Here is a 22,901-nt window from a genome sequence, read left to right on the forward strand (position 1 = left end):
AATTCCCTGTCTTAGGTCAGTTAGGATCACCACTTTGTTTTAAGAATGTGAAATGTCAGAATAATAGTAGAGAGAATTATTTATTTCAGCTTTTATTTCTTTAATCATATTCCCAGTGGGTCAGAAGTGTACATACACTCAATTAGTATTTGGTAGCATTGCCTTTCAATTGTTTAACTTGGGTCAAACGTTTAATGTAGCCTTCCACAAGCTTCCCACAATAAGTTGGGTGAATTTTGGCCCATTCCTCCTGACAGAGCTGGTGTAACTGAGTCAGGTTTGTAGGCCTCCTTGCTCGCACACGCTTTTTCAGTTCTGCCCACAAAGTTTCTATAGAATTGAGGTCAAGACTTTGTGATGGCCACTCTAATACCTTGACTTTGTTGTCCTTAAGCCATTTTGCCACAACTTTGGAAGTATGCTTGGGGTCATTGTCCATTTGGAAGACCCATTTGCGACCAAACTTTAACTTCCTGACTGATGTCTTGAGATGTTGCTTCAATATATCCACATAATTTTCCTTCCTCATGATGCAATCTATTTTGTGCACCAGTCCCTCCTGCAGCAAAGCACCCCCACAGCATGATGCTGCCACCCCCGTTCTTCACGGTTGGGATGGTGTTCTTCGGCTTGCAAGCCCTCCTTTTTCCTCCAAACATAATGATGGTCATTATGGCCAAACAGTTCTATTTTTGTTTCATCAGACCAGAGGACATTTCTCCAAAAAGTATGATCTTTGTCCTCATGTGCAGTTGCAAACCGTAGTCTGGCTTTTTTTATGGCGGTTTTGGAGCAGTGGCTTCATCCTTGCTGAGCGGCCTTTCAGGTTATGTCGATATAGGACTCATTTTACTGTGGATATAGATATTATGTACCTGTTTCCTCCAGCATTTTCACAAGGTACTTTGCTGTTGTTCTGGGATTGATTTGCACTTTTCACACCAAAGTACGTTCATCTCTAGGAGACAGAACGTGTCTCCTTCCTGATCGGTATGACGGCTGCGTGGTCCCATGGTGTTTATACTTGCGTACTATTGTTTGTACAGATGAACGTGGTACCTTCAGGCATTTGGAAATTGCTCCCAAGGATGAACCAGAAGGTCTACAAATTTATTTCTGAGGTCTTGGCTGATTTGTTTTGATTTTCACATGATGTGAAGCAAAGAGGTACTGAGTTTGAAGGTAGGCCTTGAAATACATCCACAGGTACACCTCCAATTGACTCAAAATATGTCAATTAGCCTATCAGAAGCTTCTAAAGCCAAGACATCATTTTCTGGAATTTTCCAAGCTGTTTAAAGGCACAGTCAACTTAGTGTATGTACAATTCTGAAATTGTGATACAGTGAATTATAAGTTAAATAATTTGTCTGTAAACAATTGTTGGAAAAATTACATGTGTCATGCACAAAGTAGATGTCCTAACCGACTTGCCAAAACTATAGTTTGTTAACAAGAAATTTGTGGAGAGGTTGAAAAACGAGTTTTAATGACTCCAACCTAAGTGTATGTAAACTTCCAACTTCAACTGTACATCAGGCAAACATAAATATAGACGATATACACATTAAATACACATTAAGATTCAAAACACAGTCAATTAAAACAAACACATTATTCATCCCTTGGTGACACTGCCAGTCCCAAGATATTAACACAGACAGGTTGTATTTCTTCATTGAATGTAGAGCTATGGGCAGCAGGTACAGTGAGGGACAAAAAGTATTTGATCCCCTGCTGATTTTGTACGTTTGCCCACTGACAAAGAAATGATCAGTCTATAATTTTAATGGTAGGTTTATTTGAACAGTGAGAGACAGAATAACAACAACAAAATTCAGAAAAACGCATGTCAAAAATGTTATAAATTGATTTGCATTTTAATGAGGGAAATAAGTATTTGACCCCCTCTCAATCAGAAAGATTTCTGGCTCCCAGGTGTCTTTTATACAGCTAACGAGCTGAGATTAGGAGCACACTCTTAAAGGGAGTGCTCCTAATCTCAGCTTGTTACCTGTATAAAAGACAGCTGTCCACAGAAGCAATCAATCAGATTCCAAACTCTCCACCATGGCCAAGACCAAAGAGCTCACCAAGGATGTCAGGGATAAGATTGTAGACCTACACAAGGCTGGAATGGGCTACAAGACCATCGCCAAGCAGCTTGGTGAGAAAGTGACAACAGTTGGTGCGATTATTCGCAAATGGAAGAAACACAAAATAACTGTCAATCTCCCTCGGCCTGGGGCTCCATGCAAGATCTCACCTCGTGGAGTTGCAATGATCATGAGAACGGTGAGGAATCAGCCCAGAACTACACGGGAGGATCTTGTCAATGATCTCAAGGCAGCTGGGACCATAGTCACCAAGAAAACGATTGGTAACACACTACGCCGTGAAGGACTGAAATCGCAAGTTCCCCCTGCTCAAGAAAGCACATATACAGGCCCGTCTGAAGTTTGCCAATGAACATCTGAATGATTCAGAGGAGAACTGGGTGAAAGTGTTGTGGTCAGATGAGACCAAAATCGAGCTCTTTGGCATCAACACAACTCGCCATGTTTGGAGGAGGAGGAATGCTGCCTATGACCCCAAGAACAACATCAAACATGGAGGTGGAAACATTATGCTTTGGGGGTGTTTTTCTGCTAAGGGGACAGGACAACTTCACCGCATCAAAGGGACGATGGACGGGGCCATGTACCATCAAATCTTGGGTGAGAACCTCCTTCCCTCAGCCAGGGCATTGAAAATGGGTCGTGGATGGGTATTCCAGCATGACAATGACCCAAAACACACGGCCAAGGCAACAAAGGAGTGGCTCAAGAAGAAGCACATTAAGGTCCTGTAGTGGCCTAGCCAGTCTCCAGACCTTAATCCCATAGAAAATCTGTGGAGGGAGCTGAAGGTTCGAGTTGCCAAACGTCAGCCTCGAAACCTTAATGACTTGGAGAAGATCTGCAAAGAGGAGTGGGACAAAATCCCTCCTGAGATGTGTGCAAACCTGGTGGCCAACTACAAGAAACGTCTGACCTCTGTGATTGCCAACAAGGGTTTTGCCACCAAGTACTAAGTCATGTTTTGCAGAGGGGTCAAATACTTTTTTCCCTCATTAAAATGCAAATCAATTTATAACATTTTTGACATGCATATTTCTGGATTTTTTTGTTGTTATTCTGTCTCTCACTGTTCAAATAAACCTACCATAAAAATTATAGACTGTTCATGTATTTGTCAGTGGGCAAACGTACAAAATCAGCAGGGGATCAAATACTTTTTTCCCTCACTGTATCCTAGTGGTTAGAGCATTGGGCCTGTAACCGAAAGGTTGCCGATTTAAATACCTAAGGTGAAAAGTCTGCCGATGTGTCCTTGAGCAAGGCACTTAACCTTTTTATTGTATGTGACAATAAAACATATTTTGTTATTATTTTATGTTTATTTATAGTGCCAACATACATATTTGGAGTTACAATTATTGTATTTGAAGGATGTGCTTTGCTTACGATACCGCATGCATCATAGTCTATATGATAATATCAATCAAGCACTTCAATGTGCTGATTGAATTATGCCACAGCTGACAAGTTTGTGGGAGGTGTAAATTGATTACGGATTATGTAAATGTTCATTTACACCATTTTCTGCTTTTGCTAACACAAAGTAACATGACTAAACCAGTTTTATTCAGTTCACCCTTGGTTCATAGACCTACAGTACAGCATATTGAGAGATCCATAACCTAGTAGCCTCGTCCCACTGACTGATGGCAGGCGTATTTACCTTTGACGATGAGCTCAGCGAAGTTGGAGACCCCAGAGCCCCTGGAAGACTGGGTGACACAGCGGTACAGGTCCTGGTCGTTGCGCTGCACACTGTCCACCTGGAATGACGCCACAAAGCGCCGGTGACTCAGGTGCTTGACCAAGGCTGTAGATGTCACATCCCCACTGTTCCTCTGGAGAGAGGGGACAGAGAAAACAGGATGGGTCAGATATAAACACCCACACAAACACATGCTTGCACACAGACACACAGAAACAAATGTAACTGTATTGCTTATGTCCCTCTCCTTGCCCCAAGCTGGGCTCGAACCACATCGTTCCACAAAAGCCACAGCCTTTGCAGAGCAAGGGAAACAAATACTTCAAGGTCTCAGAGCGAGTGTCGTCACCAACTGAAACACTACTACTATGCACCGCTATCTAACTAGCCATTTCACACCGGTTACACTTACCCCTCTTTGACAACCTCCACAGCAACCCCAGCAGCTGGGCAGAGCCCAACTGAGTGATCCAATGTAACATTATTGCTTTCGTCCCTCTCCTTGCCCCAACCTTGGCTCGACCCAGGGACCCTCTGAACACATCAACAACTGCCTCCCACGAAGCATCGTTACCTATTGCTCCACAAAAGCCGCGGCCTTTGCAGAGCAAGGGTAGCGCTGTAGAAGTCATGCAAATAACTGCATTTTGTCAGCCGGTTATTTTCATGCAAATAACTGCATCTACTGCATCCATTTAATATGCACTATCACAATAAATCCATTATTTTTTCAGGCAGCTCTAAAGAAACCTAATGATATGAAGAAAATGTATTTTTGTGCCATGCCATAGGCAGTAGGCTAGTTCATTTAGCAGACAAAATCGTCCTGTGCCATTATTTTATTTTATATGATTTTAAAGTAAGAGGAATATAATTCCTTTCCGGACCAAGTGTGCATATGAAGTGGCTATGTTGAGCGTAAAAGTGATCATTTGAAACAGGTTCTATACGCTACCTTAGAATGTCTTAGAAATCAAAACATACAGTATATGGGCTGCATGATGCGTCTATAGGCTATTAATGATTTGAGAAAGTCGCAAAAAAAGCTTGTGATCTGTTCCTTGCCTCAGGTTGCTCATACGTGTGCATGCTGTTCTCTCATCAAGTGATCATATTTTCACCCATCAGACTATTCTCAATTTAATCTTGTCTTTAATAATATGTAAAATTAGTTTCAATTTAGAATGGCTCATTATCAAATGGGCAGGAACAGTGGCAGCAGTAAAAAGACATCCGTATGCACTCAAATAGAGAATGGAGGCAACGTTCCCACAGTTTTTCAATCATGCCGGGTAAGCTACTACTCCGGTTTTATAGTAGAGCAGGTGGTTAATATGAGCAGCTGAGAAATAAATATAGTAGCATCTGGGATCCTCCTCTTTTTAAGGGCAACCATCAAAACTCTGCTTTTAAATGGGATTGAATATAGAAATGTCCGGGTTTATACGCTGAACAAAACTATAAATACAGCATGTAAAGTGTTGAGGCGGCAGGTAGCTTAGTGGTTAAGAGCGTTGTGCCAGTAACCGAAAGGTCGCTGGTTCTAACCCCGAGCCGACTAGGTGAAAATTCTGTCGATGTGTCCTTGAGCAAGGCACTTAACCCTAATTGCTCCTGTAAGTCGCTCTGGATAAGAGCGTCTGCTAAATGACTAAAAATGTAAATGTAAAATGTTGGTTTCATGAGCTGAAATAAAAGATCCCAGAAATGTTCCTAATGCAAAAAAAAGCTTATTTTGCACAAATTTGTTTACATCCCTGTTGGTGTGCATTTCTCTGTTGCCAAGATAATCCATCCACCTGACAGGGGTGGCATATCAAGAAGTTGATTAAACAGCATGATCATTACACAGGTGCACCTTGGGTTGGGGACAATAAAAGGCACTCTAAAATGTGCAGTTTTGACACACAACACAATGCCAGAGATGTCTCAAGTTTTGAGAGAATGTGCAATTGGCATGCTGACTGCAGGAATGTAATTTAATTTTTATTTATTTTTATTTAACTATGCAAGTGTATTTAACGAGTGGCGCAGTGGTCTAAGGCACTGCATCTCAGTGCTTGAGGCGTCATCACAGACCCCCTGGTTCGATTCGTCCAGGCTGTATCACAACCGGCCGGTCCCATAGGGCGGCGCACAATTGGCCAAGCGTCGTCCGGGTTTGGCCGGTGTAGGCCGTCATTGTAAATAAGAATTTGTTCTTAACTGAGTTGCCTAGTTAAATAAAGGTTAAATAAAAAATACAAAAAATAAGAACACATTCTTATTTCCCATGATGTCAAGCAAAGAGGCACTGAGTTTGAAGGTAGGCCTTGAAATACATCCACAGGTACACCTCCAATTGACTCAAATTATGTCAATTAGCCTATCAGAAGCTTCTAAAGCCATTACATAATTTTCTGGAATTTTCCAAGCTGTTTAAAGGCACAGTCAACTTAGTGTTGACTGTGCCTTTTCACTGCTGCAGATTCAAGACTGTCTGTTGATCACGTTATGGTTGTCATTATAAAACGAGTTTGTCTTTGGCAGCCGTACAGAAAATACAATGCATCCGTCATAAAATGACCCGATACCTTTGGGGTTCTGATGGCACTGAGGCTGGTCTGTTCTGAAATGAGGCTTTTGGTCTGTCTACAAGGGCGGCTGTAGGAAGTCGATGATATCCGAGGCTGCCATCACCTCTTCAGGAGTTGGGCGCTGCAGTCTGGTGTCAGTCTATGTGAACTGCCCTCACCCCATCCCTCAGGTGTGCTGCAGTCTGGTTGGTCAGTCTGAGACCACATGACCTGTAGCCTACGGCCCAGACTCCTCCATCACACACAGCCCTCTGGTTCCATAGAGAGGTGGAGGGGCTTCCCACCATAATGGCTGCCCATCCTGTGTTTTCTCTTGACGTGTTGCGGTGCAGAATCAGAAGGTTGCTGACCTACTCCCAACATGTTCTCCAGACCCTGAAGGGCAGGTTACTGCCTATAGCTGTTAACCGTGTGGTCGGTGTATCAAACTAAGCAGCTCATTCGCGAAACCCTGAATATTGTATTGAATGCAATTTGAAGAGATTAGTATGAAAATGTATGCACTAACTGTAAGTCGCTCTGGATAAGAGCGTCTGCTAAATGACAAATGTAAATGTAAATGTAGTGTATGTCAACTTCTGACCCACTGGAATTGTGATACAGTGAATTATAAGTGAAATAATCGGTCTGTAAACAATTGTTGGAAAAATGACTTGTGTCATGCACAAAGTAGATGTCCTAACAGACTTGCCAAAACTATAGTTTGTTAACAAGAAATTTGTGGAGTGGTTGAAAAACAAGTTTTAATGACTCCAACCTAAATGTATGTAAACATCCGACTTCAACTGTGTCTGTGACCAACAGATGCATATCTGTATTCCCAGTCATGTGAAATCCATAGATTAGGGCCTAATTAATTCATTTCAATTGACTGATTCCTTGTAGCTCAGTAAAATCTTTGACATTGTTGCCTGTTGCATTTATATCTTTGTTCAGTATAAGAACACTTATTTCACTCCACGCACCGATTGAGGAGCATGCAGCCTTGCAGCCAACAGGTTATATCCCACCGAAACTCTGTATGCCATGGGCTCTCCAACCCTGTTCCTGGAACTACACAGTGCTTAATTTGGGAAAACAAGTGAAATCTGTTTGGGAACATCGATAGTAACATGTTTTCACAACTAAACATATTTTATTACATTCTTGACAGCCCCTCTCTCTGCGCACTCTAGAAAGGAGAGAGAGGAGGAGATGGAAATGCGCAGTAGTGAGATATCCTGTAGCTAAAGGAAATGTGTCAGCCTATTAATTATAACAATAAAAAATACCCTATTACTAGGCTATTCAAAATCAAATATAAATTCACTATAATTGTAGGTTAACTTTGTAAGCCCCCCTGCACAATCAATGAACCAACAGCATCGCCTAGGCCTATATTATGTTCTCTCCCAGACTCATGGATAGAAAGTTTGGAGCGTAGCATAAGGTAATCAGTCCATCCAGTATGCATAATAATACAGTCCACACTTAAAGGCAATTACTAGAATTATAGGCTAGACCAATTATGTTTTTCTGCCGTGCGTAATATGCGGTAGGCTATTAGGCTATGTATTGTATAACGGCACAATCATTATTTTAATTCAGGCTTTTTTAGGGGGGGATTGGGCTCATATACTAAGTGCATAAAACATTAAGAACACCTGCTCTTTCCATGACAGACTGACCAGGTGAATCCAGGTGAAAGCTATGATCCATTATTGACGTCACTTGTTAAATCCACTTCAATCAGTATAGATGGAGGAGTCAGGTTAAAGAAAGATTGTTACGCCTTGAGACATGGATTGTGTTTGTGTGCTATTCAAAGGGTGAGTGAATGGGCAAGATAGTATGGTAGTAGGTACCAGGTGCACCAGTTCATGTCAAGAACTGCAATGCTGCTGGGTTTTTCAAGCTCAACAGTTTCCCGTGTGTATCAAGAATGGTCCACCACCCAAAGGACATCCAGCCAACTTGACACAATTGTGGGAAACATTGGAGTCAACATGGTCCAGCATTCCTGTGGAATGCTTTCGACACCTTGTAGAGTCCATGCCCATGTTCCTAATGTTTGGTATACTCAGTGTATATAGGCCTATGCATAAGCTCTAATATGTGTATGGGTGTTTTGAATTAATCATCACCTTAAAAAGTGCTGTCCATTTCGTTGTGTTAGGCTTTGAAACAACATCCACAACATTTGTGTATGCTCAATCTTCTTAAACCAGCTAAATGGAGTGCCATATTTGAGGCAGTCTGCATAGTAAGATTATTGTTCCCTTGGTGGAGCCATGACGCTCAGCTAACAACATAATAACTACATGTGTTTCAATTATTGCTATCTAGGCCATTTGAGTAGAATGATTAAAAAGGATGATTGTCCAGCAGCATGCAATTAAATTAGAATGGCAGGGGTCATCCCCTCTGATTTAAACATATAAAATGACAATCAGCTATCCTTTAATACAAACAAATGAAATCTCGTTAAGATAATAACGATTATGAGAGCAATATTGGTTATGATGGCCATCAGGTAAATTCAGCGCAAGCGCCGGTAGTCAGTCCTCTTTAGTGTCCATAGCAATATAGGGTGGTATCACCACCCAGCACTCACACAGTCCTACAAACCGCTATGGAGCCAATACATTTAAATCCACATGAGTAGCTATAAGTGCATGCCTGATGGACTTTATGTTTCACCCTTTAGTCACTCTAATGTGTAGTCTTGCAGATGAATAGCAGGGGGTAAGCTTTCATTTTTATGGTACAGAGCAAAAGGGAACTAAACCGAGAAAATGACTCTGACACCAGTGCTCTTCAAAGCCAGAATATATCACGGAGAAGGAGTGGGCATGACAAAGGTAGAGAGAGAGCGCAGGAGAAAAAATAACAAAAACAAAAGAGAGTACCGGTGCTGGGAATGAAAGCTGCAGTAGAGATGTTGTTGAATGAAAGGAGGTATACCACTGAACCCTTCAAGGCATTTCTCACATTGTTCTATTCCATTATCACCACAAATATCCTTCAAGCCTATAGTCTCAACAACAGGCAACCTTGAGCCTAACATTAGTCTAACGTTTAGTCCAAGGCATTTCTCAGTGTGTGAAATAGCAGGCTTGCCTATCAACACATTCCTCTCTCTCTTTCTTTTTCATTGAAAAATAACTGGTGAGTAAACAGGCTCAGTCTCAGAGAACACATAGGCCCGGGGTCCTCTGGGAAGCAACTGGGATGAGCTAGGCCCCTTCTCTGTTTGCTTGGATGACTGGACGTATGTAAGTCTTTGTGCTGTCCAAAGCCACAGTGGACGTGTGTGTATGTTTGTAAACTCCCGAAAGCCGCAGACCACACAAGCCCCAGCTGTCACAAGTAAACACCCAAACACACAAACTCTGATTAGGGTCAAGCAGTGGCAACCAGTCTCGTCTGGTGGTCATACCAAAAACAAACCAAACCCTCAATCATAGACTTCAGTGGCCTCTGCCCTCAGCTTACTTCTTTTATCTGTTCTGTTTTTTCTCCCTCCACGAAAGGATATTAGGGAAATCAGGTTAATCAAATAAGCATGAGACGGATTATGTAAACAATCAGGCTGGAGGGAATTACTGACAAAACTATCAAAATTATCTGTTTAGTCTGGCAGGAGTTGGCATGGTGAGACTGGGTCCCTGCTGGTACACACAGCAGATGCAACAATCAAAAGAAAATAACAAAACAACAGGAAAGGGAAGCAACCTCATCTAAAATGGCAGCCGTGACACCCAGTCATGTTTCTCCCCATGCTGTTTGGGGAAGGCAGGCTTCGAAGGGCCTTGAGGACTTTTGGTATTGCGAATGCTAGTGCTGTTATGACAGCTCCCTACTAGAGGCATCTGTCCTTGTCCTTGATGATGTGACAAAATGGTTTGTTTGATATAATTCTCGTTCTTGAACATTGAAGGAAGGACAGGGACGCCTCCCCTACTTTGAGGTCTCAAAGTTGAAGACGGTGTTGTGCCTTCCGCCTCAAGGCTTGCCTGGTGTAATTAACACATACTGTAGGAGGTGGTGGTAGGAGTTGTGGATGTGTGGCTGCCTGGTAATTGCTGTGAGAGACAGGCTGGAAAACAAAAGACTATCACAATGCTCTTTGAAACCTTCCATCAGGCCTGCATATGTGAGGTTTTTAAAACCAATGAATGTTATTCACTCAGAAATACACTAGAGTGGCCTTCCTGACCTTCAGATGGATGGAAGTTGCATGAATAAAGCATTCAAGTGTGAAAAGGGATATTAAAAACAGAGCCCTCTATTTTGGATAAAGGAAGAAGGCTGTGAAGAAAGCAGAGCGCTGTGATTTCATGAGCAAACTGTATTTTCAAAGGTGCTGGTCTGGAGAGTCTTCAAGGCTGGAGCGTAGCATTAAAACTCTCCCCAATGCTCTGCTGAATTTTTATACTAACACAAGCATGTTTATAATTCAAAGACACTGACCCATCGTTTCAAGGTTCCCTCTTTAATGGCGTGACTACAAATACACTTCAAGTAGAACAAAAAAATGCTGTTATTCCCAAAAACACCTGCATTTAAATAGTACTTGGTTTCTTTCAAATACTCCAGCTGCACTTGATTGAGCTTGCCTGGCATAATGGAACCAATTGAATAGTTGAAAATGAACCCAAAAGTGCAAACCCACCTACCTGACACTCCAGACAGGCTCAATCAAACTCTCAAAAGTATTTGAAAGATCCCCACTGACCTCCAGTAGGAACTTCTCAGCTTCCGATGCCCGGCCCGATGCCACACATTGGAAGGTGGCATTCTGCCCAGCATTGACCTCCTCATCCCCCAGCCGGGAGAAGTGGGGCGCCTTATCTGTAGGAACAGAGCGAGAGCAGAGATCAAAGGACTGCTGTGCCGTGACAGTCAGCCAATCAAAATGCCAGCCAGCCAGACCAACAAAATAAATGCTTTTATTTAAAAGACATTTTACGAAGTTGTTATGTGTGGCAAAACGCCCATGTCCTTCAGTTCGAGGGCTATGCAGCTATACTACATTTTGTGATTTCTAAAGAGCTGCAGTAAATGATCAGAAATCGGAACTTTGTTCCAGCTTCATTGCCAGAGTGACTGTGAAAGTATGAAATGTCACCATCGGCAGCTTTTCACATTATACAACAACGTAATTCAAACTTTCATGTTTAATTAGATAAGAATCAGAGACTCATTTTCTCCCATGAAGGACCTCACAGCTGGTTGGAGAAGGACTCATTGACATATTGACATATTGCTTGTTCTCTCCCTTTATTGTCCTACAATAAACCCACGAAGAGAAGTCATCCAATTAATTGCTGGCAGCTACTATTCTCGACAACCCTTCACCGTGGCGATAGGTCATAACACGGGCGTCATCAGAAGTTAGGTAAACATCCTTCAGCCAGATCCCCAGACCCCAGAGAACTCAGAAATCAGGCTCAAGAACATTGTTGCTGATGAAGAACAAGCAGCACTCTTCTAATAAGAACCCAGCTTGATGCATTGAGCGCCGCAGTGAGTCAGAGTGTGGGTGCAGCAGCAGCCCTCCCACCCAGCTACACTGTGATTAACACTGGAGCTCTCCTGCTCCTCCACAGCTCTATGAGATGGATTTCCCGCAGAGCCTAACCACTGGGTTAGAGCCTCCAGCACAGGCTCTCATCGCCACAAAATGGAGGACAACCCAACCTGTCAATCAAAGTGATTGACAGACAGGAGACGTTACCGTAGCAACCCCAGTGGTGGAGTAGTAGTGAAATCAGAAAGAGAGAGGCGAATGATGTTTCAAGTCCTGCTCTTCCATGTCCAATGTTTCATTACACTGTTGCTTTCTGGCAGAGAGAGACAAGTTGTTGATCTACTTTGTGTAAATATGCAGGGGGGAGAGGCAGGGATGCCTCTTGCGTTTGTAGTCCACAGGTGGTCATGTTTCCCATGGACGAGTCCCCCGTCTAAGGTTAATTAATAATTCATCGTAGCTATGAGCCAGCATAAACAAACACAAAAACGAATGTGATAAAAAAAAACAGGTCCTTCTGTTGACTAAAAACTTGGTAGTATAAATGTGTCAGATTGCATCCTGGGGACTCTTCACCATGATACATATTTCATTTGACTGCAACACCGGTTTCAGAGTCAAAGACTAGGACTATGGAGAATACAACAGAAATGTCAAGCGTGCTTAGCAGTTTCAACCGGAATTTGCAAGAAGGAAGGAGCTTGGTGGCTTTCGTTGATTTTCTTTCTCTTCGCTTTTGTCTCCTTTCCCTGTGACAAATGGTGCAGGCTGGCAGTGTGCCACCATAGACAGTACTGTGCCCAGGTCCTGATGACAGTCTTAATTATTTAATGGTAGCACTGAGGGTATGTAGAAGATACCATCTGCTCTCCATGGGAGACGCAGGGAACCACAGTCAGCATCTCTGATTGAAATCACTTCCGGTCTCCATGGCATGTGGTGTCTATAAAACCATACAGTAGAAACTATACTGAACAAAAATATAAATGCAAAATGTAAAGTGTTGGTAACATTTTTCATGAGCTGAAATAAAAGATCCCAGACATTTTCCATATGCAGAAAAATCTTCTTTCTCAAAAATGATGTGCACAAATTTATTTACATCCCTGTTAGTGAGCATTTCTCCTTTGCCAAGATAATCCATCCACCTGACAGGTGTGACATATCAAGAAGCTGATTAAACAGCATGATCATTACACAGGTGCACTTTGTGCTGGGGATAATAAAAGGCCACTCTAAAATATGCAGTTTTGCCACACAACACAATGCCACAGATGTCTCAAGTTTTGAGGGAGTGTGCAATTGGCATGCTGACTGCAGGAATGTCCACCAGTGCTGTTGCCAGAGAATTGACTGTTAATTTCTCTACCATAAGCCTCCTCCAACGTCGTTTTAGAGAATTTGGCAGTACATCCAACCGGCCTCACAACCGCAGACCACGTGTAACCACTCCAGCCCAGGACCTCCACAACCGGCTTCTTTACCTGCAGGATCGTCTGAGGAGTGGGAAGGGGGGTGCTGAGGAGTATTCTAACTGGACAAAAGCTGTTAACCGAATTCCAAATGAGTGAGCTGGCAGATCATATTTGATCAGCAGTATGTCGGGGAGCAAACATGTCACAGGGAGAGAGAAGCTTTGTCCAGAGTTTAAGCTCAGGGGTGTTAGCCACTGTCATTACTGCTTTTCCAAGGACTTTTCTACTCCTCTAGGACTGATAGCACACTAAGCCTGTGTTATCCCAGGTACACTGTGCACACACAGACAGCCTTAACCACTGTATAACAGCAGGGGGAAACCACCTAGTGACAAAACCACCACAGGTCTTCTCCTAGAGGAACAGCTTTTGCAAAATACACATTTTGCCGTTTCAGTCTAGAGAATGTACCTAAAAAGTGGCTGGAGCTGAAGAGGCAAGTGTATATGGTGAGTGTTTTGGGCAAATGTCATTCACATAAAACCTGGATCCCCATTGCCGAGAGAGGCCTCAGGGCAATCAACCAATGAAAAGGTGAAGCTTCCATTAGCGTTCTCCTCCACTTTATCGTATGGACCTAACTCTCTACATTTCACTTTCTATACAGTATCTGTCTCTACCTTTCCTATTTTATACTGCTCCTTAATACCCAACCACCTCCCTCCTCTTCTATATTGGTGATGGTACTCACAACAGGGATAGGTCAGGAGCATGATGTCATCCATGGCAATGTAGCCTTGCCGCTCCCTGGAAACAGTTGCTTCGATCAGGACCTGGGAAGTAGAATAAAAACAAATAAGTGAGATAGCATGGAGGAATAAATATTGAGACAAATTTGATTGCTGTTATCCTTTATACAATTGAATGAAGCTTTGGTCTTCGTTTTGAAGCATTTCAAACATGTTAAGAGGCATTTGCATCAAATCAAACTGTCCTCCTTCTGAGGCAGAGGTCTTAATTACTATCACAAAGCTCTACACAATTCATTGCACAGTTACTGACCCACAAGATAGGTCAGGGAAAAAAGAGAGAGGACCAAGGATCCAAATCTTTAAGAATGGGGACAAATTTGACCCTAACAATTACTGAGGCATTTGTGTAAACAGTAACCTGGTTTTCTGTAGTGTTACACACTGAGTATACAAAACATTAGGAACACCTTCCTAAAATTGAAGTTGCACCCCCCTCCCCTCCCCTCCCCCTTTCCTTCAGAACAGCCTCAATTCGTCAGGGCATGGACTCTACAAGGTGTCGAAAGCATTCTACAGGGATGCTGGCCCATGTTGACTCCAATGCTTCCCACAGTTGTGTCAAGATGGCTGGATGTCCTTTGGGTGGTGGACCATTCTTGCTACACACGGGAAACTGTTGAGTGTGAAAAACCCAGCAGTGTGGCAGTTCTTGACACAAACCGGTGCGCCTGGCACCTACTACCATACCCCGTTCAAAGGCACTCAAATCTTTTGTCTTGCTTATTCACACTCTGAATGGCACACATACACAATCCATGTCTCAATTGTCTCAAGGCTTAAAAATCCTTCTTTAACCTGTCTCCTACCCTTCATCTACACTGATTGAAGTGGATTTAACAAGTGACATCAACAAGGGATCATAGCTTTCACCTAGATTCACCTGTTCAGTCTATGTCATGGAAATAGCAGGTGTCCTTCATGTTTTGTATACTCAGTGTACATGTAAGAGTTCTAAACTTCCTTAAAAGCACAATGTCTTGAGTAAAATCCAATTTGGACATATACCAAAACATCGCACAACCGATCATATTTAGACCCTGCACACCCTGATAGATAAACATGTCCACCAAAATAAGACTAACATTTATGCTTCCAAAAAGCATTTGATTTTATTTGGCATACAGTACTGTTCTACAATGTTATTGAAAGTGGTATGGGGGTAAAACATATGACATAATTAAATCAATACTGGCAATACGTGCGGCATCAAAATTGGCAAGAAAATGACATAATTCTTTAACCAGGGCCGGGGCCTTTGCTAGGGTTGCAAATATCAGCCTGGCACTTCAATATTTACATCAATGAATTGGCCACTATTCTAGAAAAATCCTCAGTCCCTGGTATTAGTCTCCACAATTCAGAGGTTAAATAGCTGCTCTTCGCAGATGACCTGTGCCTGCTGTCACCCACAACACATGGCCTACATCAGAGCCTGGACCTGCAAGAAAAGTACTGCCAGATCTGGACCCTGCCAGTAAACCCCAAAATAATTATTTTCCAGAGAAGATCCAGATCTCAGGGAATTAGACCAAAGTTCTCAATTGGTACAAAATATATAGAGTATTGCACACATTACAATTACTTAGGTTTAAAAATAAGCTCAACTGGACACCTACAGTAAATGAGGCAGTGAATGAACTGAAAGAGAAAGCACGCAGGGCATTCTACGCCATTAAAAAACAAATTCAAATTCAAATACGTCTGAAAAATGGCTCAAATTAATTGAATATGTCATTGAACCAATTGCACTTTATTGCAGACAGGTGTGGGGTCCCACTTGCAAAACAAGATTCACTCAATGGGACATACACCACATTGAAACCCTGCAGAGTTCTGTAAGATTGCTCTACATGTCCAGAGGAAAACTACAAACAATGCATGCAGGGGAGAATTAGGCCAATATAATTAAGTTTACCAAGCCCTGCTGAGCAAAGAAAAAAAATCACCTCATCCAGCTGATCCTGAGTTCACAGACCTGTTCTACTAACACCTCAGGACCAGAACATCCAATCAATCAGAATAAACCAAATTACAACACAGTCAAAACAAAACTACATTACCTATTGGGAAACACAAACACAAGCACAAAGCAATCTGACCCTAAATTGACAGTACACCATGGCAAACTATTTGACCATGGTTACTGATCAAAACCTTAGAAAAACCTTGACAAAGTACAGGCTCAGTGAGCACAGCCTTACCATTGAAAAAGGGTAGACACAGGAAAACCTGGCTTCCTGTAGAGGCTGTGCAATCACAGCAGAACCCGATACAGAGCTGCATTTCCCGACAAAATGTAAAAAATATAAAACAATGAGTGTCATTTCCCCAAATTTGAAAGCATTATTCAAGGGGGAGGACGCAGAGAGCTGTGGGTTGGCAGTGCACTACATTGCTGCCTGTCATAAGATGAGGGACAGTGTCTGACAGACCAGCCAACCTGCACATGTCCTCTATGCCATTATTATTGTCCATTGTATGGTTATTTTTACCCTTAATTATTGTTGTTACTGATTGTCCTGTTGACAATCCTGATTATTATTATTGTAATGATTTTAATATTGTAAATTAATCACTTAATTTCCAAAGTATGTTTTGGCAATATGTACATTGTGACGTCATGTCAATAAAGCAATTTGAATTGAATAGAGAGAGAGAGAGAGAGAGAGAGAGAGAGAGAGAGAGAGAGAGAGAGAGAGAGAGAGAGAGAGAGAGAGAGAGAGAGAGAGAGAGAGAGAGAGAGAGAGAGAGAGAGAGAGAGAGAGAGAGAGAGAGAGAGAGAGAGAGAGAGAGAGAGAGAGAGAGAGAGAGAGAGGAATAGATGGATAGTTATATAGTTCTCTACAAGCCCCTGAGGACTTGGGGAAATAATGGCTTTATCGGGAGGCGCAATGTGCTGCCTGACACAGGGCCCCATTCAGCATTCTAGACACAGGCAGCTCTAAAGCTATAACAGCAGATAATACAGCAAGGAAAGGGTCATGAGCCTCTGGGGACAGGTGGCTTTCGTACCCATCCTGTGGTACAATAAGTTGGAGGTCTGTGGGCTACAGTGAAATCCAATCAATATCAAATCACTGCCCCCAGTAATAGTGAGACAGTTATTAGACACAGGGGCAAGGTTTGTTTTCCCAGCATCGAGGGTAGCCTGCCCACATACAGTGGGGAAAAAAAGTATTTAGTCAGCCACCAATTGTGCAAGTTCTCCCACTTAAAAAGATGAGAGAGGCCTGTAATTTTCATCATAGGTACACGTCAACTATGACAGACAAATTGAGAATTTTTTTCCCAGAAAATCACATTGTAGGATTTTTTATGAATTTATTTGCAAATTATGGTGGAAAATAAGTATTTGGTCACCTACAAACAAGCAAGATTTCTGGCTCTCACAGACCTGTAACTTCTTCTTTAAGAGGCTCCTCTGTCCTCCACTCGTTACCTGTATTAATGGCACATGTTTGAACTTGTTATCAGTATAAAATACACCTGTCCACAGCCTCAAACAGTCACACTCCAAACTCCACTATGGCCAAGACCAAAGAGCTGTCAAAGGACACCAGAAACAAAATTGTAGACCCGAACCAGGCTGGGAAGACTGAATCTGCAATAGGTAAGCAGCTTGGTTTGAAGAAATCAACTGTGGGAGCAATTATTAGGAAATGGAAGACATACAAGACCACTGATAATCTCCCTCGATCTGGGGCTCCACGCAAGATCTCACCCCGTGGGGTCAAAATGATCACAAGAACGGTGAGCCTAAAATCCCAGAACCACACGGGGGGACCTAGTGAATGATCTGCAGAGAGCTGGGACCAAAGTAACAAAGCCTACCATCAGTAATACACTACGCTGCCAGGGACTCAAATCCTGCAGTGCCAGACGTGTCCCCCTGCTTAAGCCAGTACATGTCCAGGCCCGTCTGAAGTTTGCTAGAGTGCATTTGGATGATCCAGAAGAGGATTGGGAGAATGTCATATGGTCAGATGAAACCAAAATATAACTTTTTGGTAAAAACTCAACTCGTCGTGTTTGGAGGACAAAGAATGCTGAGTTGCATCCAAAGAACACCATACCTACTATGAATCATGGGGGTGGAAACATCATGCTTTGGGGCTGTTTTTCTGCCAAGGGACCAGGACGACTGATCTGTGTAAAGGAAAGAATGAATGGGGCCATGTATCGTGAGATTTTGAGTGAAAACCTCCATCAGCAAGGGCATTGAAGATGAAACGTGGCTGGGTCTTTCAGCATGACAATGATCCCAAACACACTGCCCGGGCAACGAAGGAGTGGCTTCGTAAGAAGCATTTCAAGGTCCTGGAGTGGCCTAGCCAGTCTCCAGATCTCAACCCCATAGAAAATCTTTGGAGGGAGTTGAAAGTCTGTGTTGCCCAGCGACAGCCCCAAAACATCACTGCTCTAGAGGAGATCTGCATGGTGGAATGGGCCAAAATACCAGCAACAGTGTGTGAAAACCTTGTGAAGACTTACAGAAAACATTTGACTGGTGTCCTTGCCAACAAAGGGTATATAACAAAGTATTGAGAAACTTTTGTTATTGACCAAATACTTATTTTCCACCAGAATTTGCAAATAAATTCATAAAAAATCCTACAATGTGATTTTCAGGATTTTTTTTCTCTCATTTTGTCTGTCATAGTTGACGTGTACCTATGATGAAAATTACAGGCCTCTCTCATCTTTTTAAGTGGGAGAACTTGCACAATTGGTGGCTGACTAAATACTTTTTTCCCCACTGTATATGATCGATGTGCAGCCCTGACTTATACCCGGGCCACTCTATTACAATAACTGCCGGACAGAAGCCTTTATTCAGTTTGGCATACATAAAGTAACTTGAACTACCACCAGGGTGTCAGGTAGCTTAGTGGTTTAGAGCGTTGTGCCAGTAACCGAAAGGTCGCTGGTTCTAATCCCCGAGCCGACTAGGTGAAAAATCTGTCGATGTGCCCTTGAGCAAGGCACTTAACCCTAATTGCTCCTGTAAGTCACTCTGGATAAGAGCGTCTGCTAAATGACCAATTATTATTATTATTACCTTTACCGTTTGTAATGTACATGTCAGTCCAACATTTGAATGTCTACACAGCAACAACTCTATCTTATCCCCTTGTTCAAGGGTATTGAGGTCAGGCAGGCTTATCGTCTTTGGGAATTTATGGAAGATCATGTTACTGTAAGATAGGGCCCTAATGCCAAGTGCCAAGTGCCCAGTTTGTTGTTCACCACAAGTCTATGATACATGATGTTAATCTCCTAGACCGGATTCGGATGCAGCTCTAAAATCTTGCTTTAGCAACCTCTGCCCAAAACACCATATTTTCTTAGTCAGTGGGCGGCTTAGAGATGTACTACTACTCATTGGGCTTGAGAGCGAGCTCTGGTTTCACAAACAACTGTCGTGACAACAGCCCTGGCCTGCTGTGACCTGTGGGGCATACACACGTGCATGGGGGACCTGGATGGGAGATTTCAGATTGGGGTCAGCTGAACTCCAGACAGTATGGAAGCCAGGGGGTCAGGCAGGCAGGGGGGCAGAGGAGAGGTGGGCAGAGGAGAGGGGGACAGGCTGGGGCTAATTCCGCTGGAAAGTGACCCTGCTCTGGCTGTCTGGCTAGCTGCTGTGCCCTAGCTCTATTGGAGTCGACTGTGCTCTTCCTTCCTGGACGGAGCTGGAACCTGAGATGGAAGACGTTGCAGTGCTTTGGAGGGGAGGATTACATTAACATTTGCTGTTTTCATTCTAATTTTCCCTTTTCCAGACTGCTGGCTTGTGCGCCATACCGTGAAGGTGTGTGTGTGTGCGTGATTGCGTGCGTCTGTCTGTCTGTCTTGTAGTGGGGTAATATTTATCACATACAGTATGCTATATGCAGTATATACCTCACTTTTTATTTAATTTTTTACAATATTGAGACCATGGTCTCATTTACAAGGGAGCCCTGTGAAAATGAACATACACAATTTAATACACACAATGTAAGATAATAATATAAATACAATAAAATAAATACAACAAGATTAATCAAAACAAAACCTATCACGTCCCTTAAACTCGATCTAAACTGTCCAATGGAGACCAGAGTGTCTAATTTCAAGGTGTCCTGAAGGCTATTCCATGAGCTGGGGGCATAAAAACTAAAAGTCCAAAGAGCAGATCTGAAAATTGCTGGATCTCCAATTAATACGTGAGCTGAGGTAGTGGGGGAGTATCTGAAGAACCACTTTATATACAAAAAGCAGCCAATGCTGGAACCTTCTTGTAGTCAGAGACTCCCAGCCAACAGAACTATACAAAAAATGCACTGGTGTGTATGAAAATTGTCCCCAGTGATAAAACGCAGTGCTGACTGATAGACTGAATCTAAAGGTTTTAAAACAGAGGCTGCCGCATGCATGTAGATTATATCACCATAATCAAGTGCTGGGAGAAGCGTTGCTTGAGCAATCTTCTTTCTACTTTCCAAAGTGAGGCAGGATTTATTTCTATAAAATAAACCAATCTTAATTCATAGCTTTTTTGTCAGTTTTTCAATGTATGTTGTAAAAGAGAGCTTATCATCAATCCAAATACCCAAGTACTTAAAAAGGGGAAGTTGCTCAATTTGGGCTCTTTTCAATGTGCAAATATGGAGGTCATGAGGGTCAATATTACGAGACCTAGAGAATAACATAAAATTGGTTTTATTAGCATTTAGCACTAGTTTAAGATCAGTAAGCAATTTTTAAATTGAGTCAAAACCATGCTGAAGGTCATGAATGGCCTGCTGTACTGAGGGTGGACAGGAGTAAATAACTGTATCATCCGTGTAGATTATTTAGATAAATAGTGAAGAGAACAGGGCCCAAAATCGACTGTTGCGGCACACCTTTCGTGATATTGAGGAAACTAGATTTAATTCCGTCAGTAAGCACACATTGTATCCTGTCAGTTAGATACAGTAGCTTGTGAAAGTATTCACCCCCCTTGGCATTTTTCCAATTTTGTTGCCTTACAAATTGGAATTAAAATTTTTGGGGGTTTGTATCATTTGATTTACACAACATGCATACCCTTTAGAAGTTGCAAAAAAAAAATTTTTGTGTGAAACAAACAAGAAATAAGACAAAAAAACAGAAAACTTGAGTGCATAACTATTCACCCCCCCAAAGTCAATACTTTATAGAGCCACCTTTTGCAGCAATTACAGCTGCAAGTCTCTTGGGGTATGTCTCTATAAGCTTGGCACATCTAGCCACTGGGATTTTAGCCCATTGTTCAAGGCAAAACTCCTCCAGCTCCTTCAAGTTGGATGGGTTCCGCTGGTGTACAGCAATCTTTATGTCATACCACAGATTCTCAATTGGATTGAGGTCTGGGCTTTGACTAGGCCATTCCAAGACATTTAAATGTTTCCCCTTAAACCACTCAAGTGTTGCTTTAGCAATATGCTTAGGATCATTGTCCTGCTGGAAGGTGAACTTCCGTCCCAGTCTCAAATCTCTGGAAGACTGAAACAGGTTTCCCTCAACAATTTCCCTGTATTTAGCGCCATCCATCATTCCTTCAATTCTGACCAGTTACCCAGTCCCTGCCGATGAAAAGCATCCCCACAGCATGATGCTGCCACCACCATGCTTCACTGTGGGGATGGTGTTCTCAGGGTGATGAGAGGTGTTGGGTTTGCGCCAGACATAGCGTTTTCCTTGATGGCCAAAAAGCTCAATTTTAGTCTCATCTGACCAGAGTACCTTCTTCTACAGTGGGGAGAACAAGTATTTGATACACTGTCGATTTTGCAGGTTTTCCTACTTACAAAGCATGTAGAGGTCTGTAATTTTTATCATAGGTACACTTCAACTGTGAGAGACGGAACCTAAAACAAAAATCCAGAAAATCACATTGTATGATTTTTAAGTAATTAATTTGCATTTTATTGCATGACATAAGTATTTGATACATCAGAAAAGCAGAACTTAATATTTGGTACAGAAACATTTGTTTGCAATTACAGAGATCATACATTTCCTGTAGGTCTTGACCAGTTTTGCACACACTGCAGCAGGGATTTTGGTCCACACCTCCATACAGACCTTCTACAGATCCTTCAATTTTCAGGGCTGTCGCTGGGCAATACGGACTTTCAGCTCCCTCCAAAGATTTTCTATTGGGTTCAGGTCTGGAGACTGGCTAGGCCACTCCAGGACCTAGAGATTAGTCTTACGGAGCCACTCCTTAGTTGCCCTGGCTGTGTGTTTCGGGTCGTTGTCATGCTGGAAGACCCAGCCACGACCCATCTTCAATGCTCTTACTGAGGGAAGGAGGTTGTTGGCCAAGATCTCGCGATACATGGCCCCATCCATCCTCCCCTCAATACGGTGCAGTCATCCTGTCCCCTTTGCAGAAAAGCATCCTCAAATAATGATGTTTCCACCTCCATGCTTCATGGTTTGGGATTGTGTTCTTGGGGTTGTACTCATCCTTCTTCTTCCTCCAAACACAGCGAGTGGAGTTTAGACCAAAAAGCTCAATTTTTGTCTCATCAGACCACCTGACCTTCTCCCATTCCTCCTCTGGATCATGCAGATGGTCATTGGCAAACTTCAGACGGGCCTGGACATGCGCTGGCTTGAGCAGGGGGACCTTGCGTGCGCTGCAGGATTTTAATCCATGACGGCGTAGTGTGTTACTAATGGTTTTCTTTGAGACTGTGGTCCCAGCTCTCTTCATGTCATTGACCAGGTCCTGCTGTGTAGTTCT

General features: G+C 42.7%; 1 protein-coding gene across 1 annotated transcript in view; it reads right to left on the bottom strand.

The window, feature by feature from the left end:
- Window positions 1-22,901, bottom strand: part of LOC121543511 (receptor-type tyrosine-protein phosphatase U-like) — a 433,678-nt gene that overhangs the window by 159,985 nt on the left and 250,792 nt on the right. Inside the window, exons 4-6 of the mRNA XM_041853422.1 lie at window positions 14,080-14,161; window positions 11,119-11,234; window positions 3,784-3,958 (exon numbers count right to left, since the gene is read on the bottom strand). Coding sequence (XP_041709356.1) covers window positions 3,784-3,958; window positions 11,119-11,234; window positions 14,080-14,161 — 373 coding nt within the window. The remainder of the gene's footprint in view (window positions 1-3,783; window positions 3,959-11,118; window positions 11,235-14,079; window positions 14,162-22,901) is intronic.

The sequence above is a fragment of the Coregonus clupeaformis genome, chromosome 28, assembly GCF_020615455.1.
Source record: "Coregonus clupeaformis isolate EN_2021a chromosome 28, ASM2061545v1, whole genome shotgun sequence".
Classification (NCBI taxonomy): domain Eukaryota; kingdom Metazoa; phylum Chordata; class Actinopteri; order Salmoniformes; family Salmonidae; genus Coregonus; species Coregonus clupeaformis.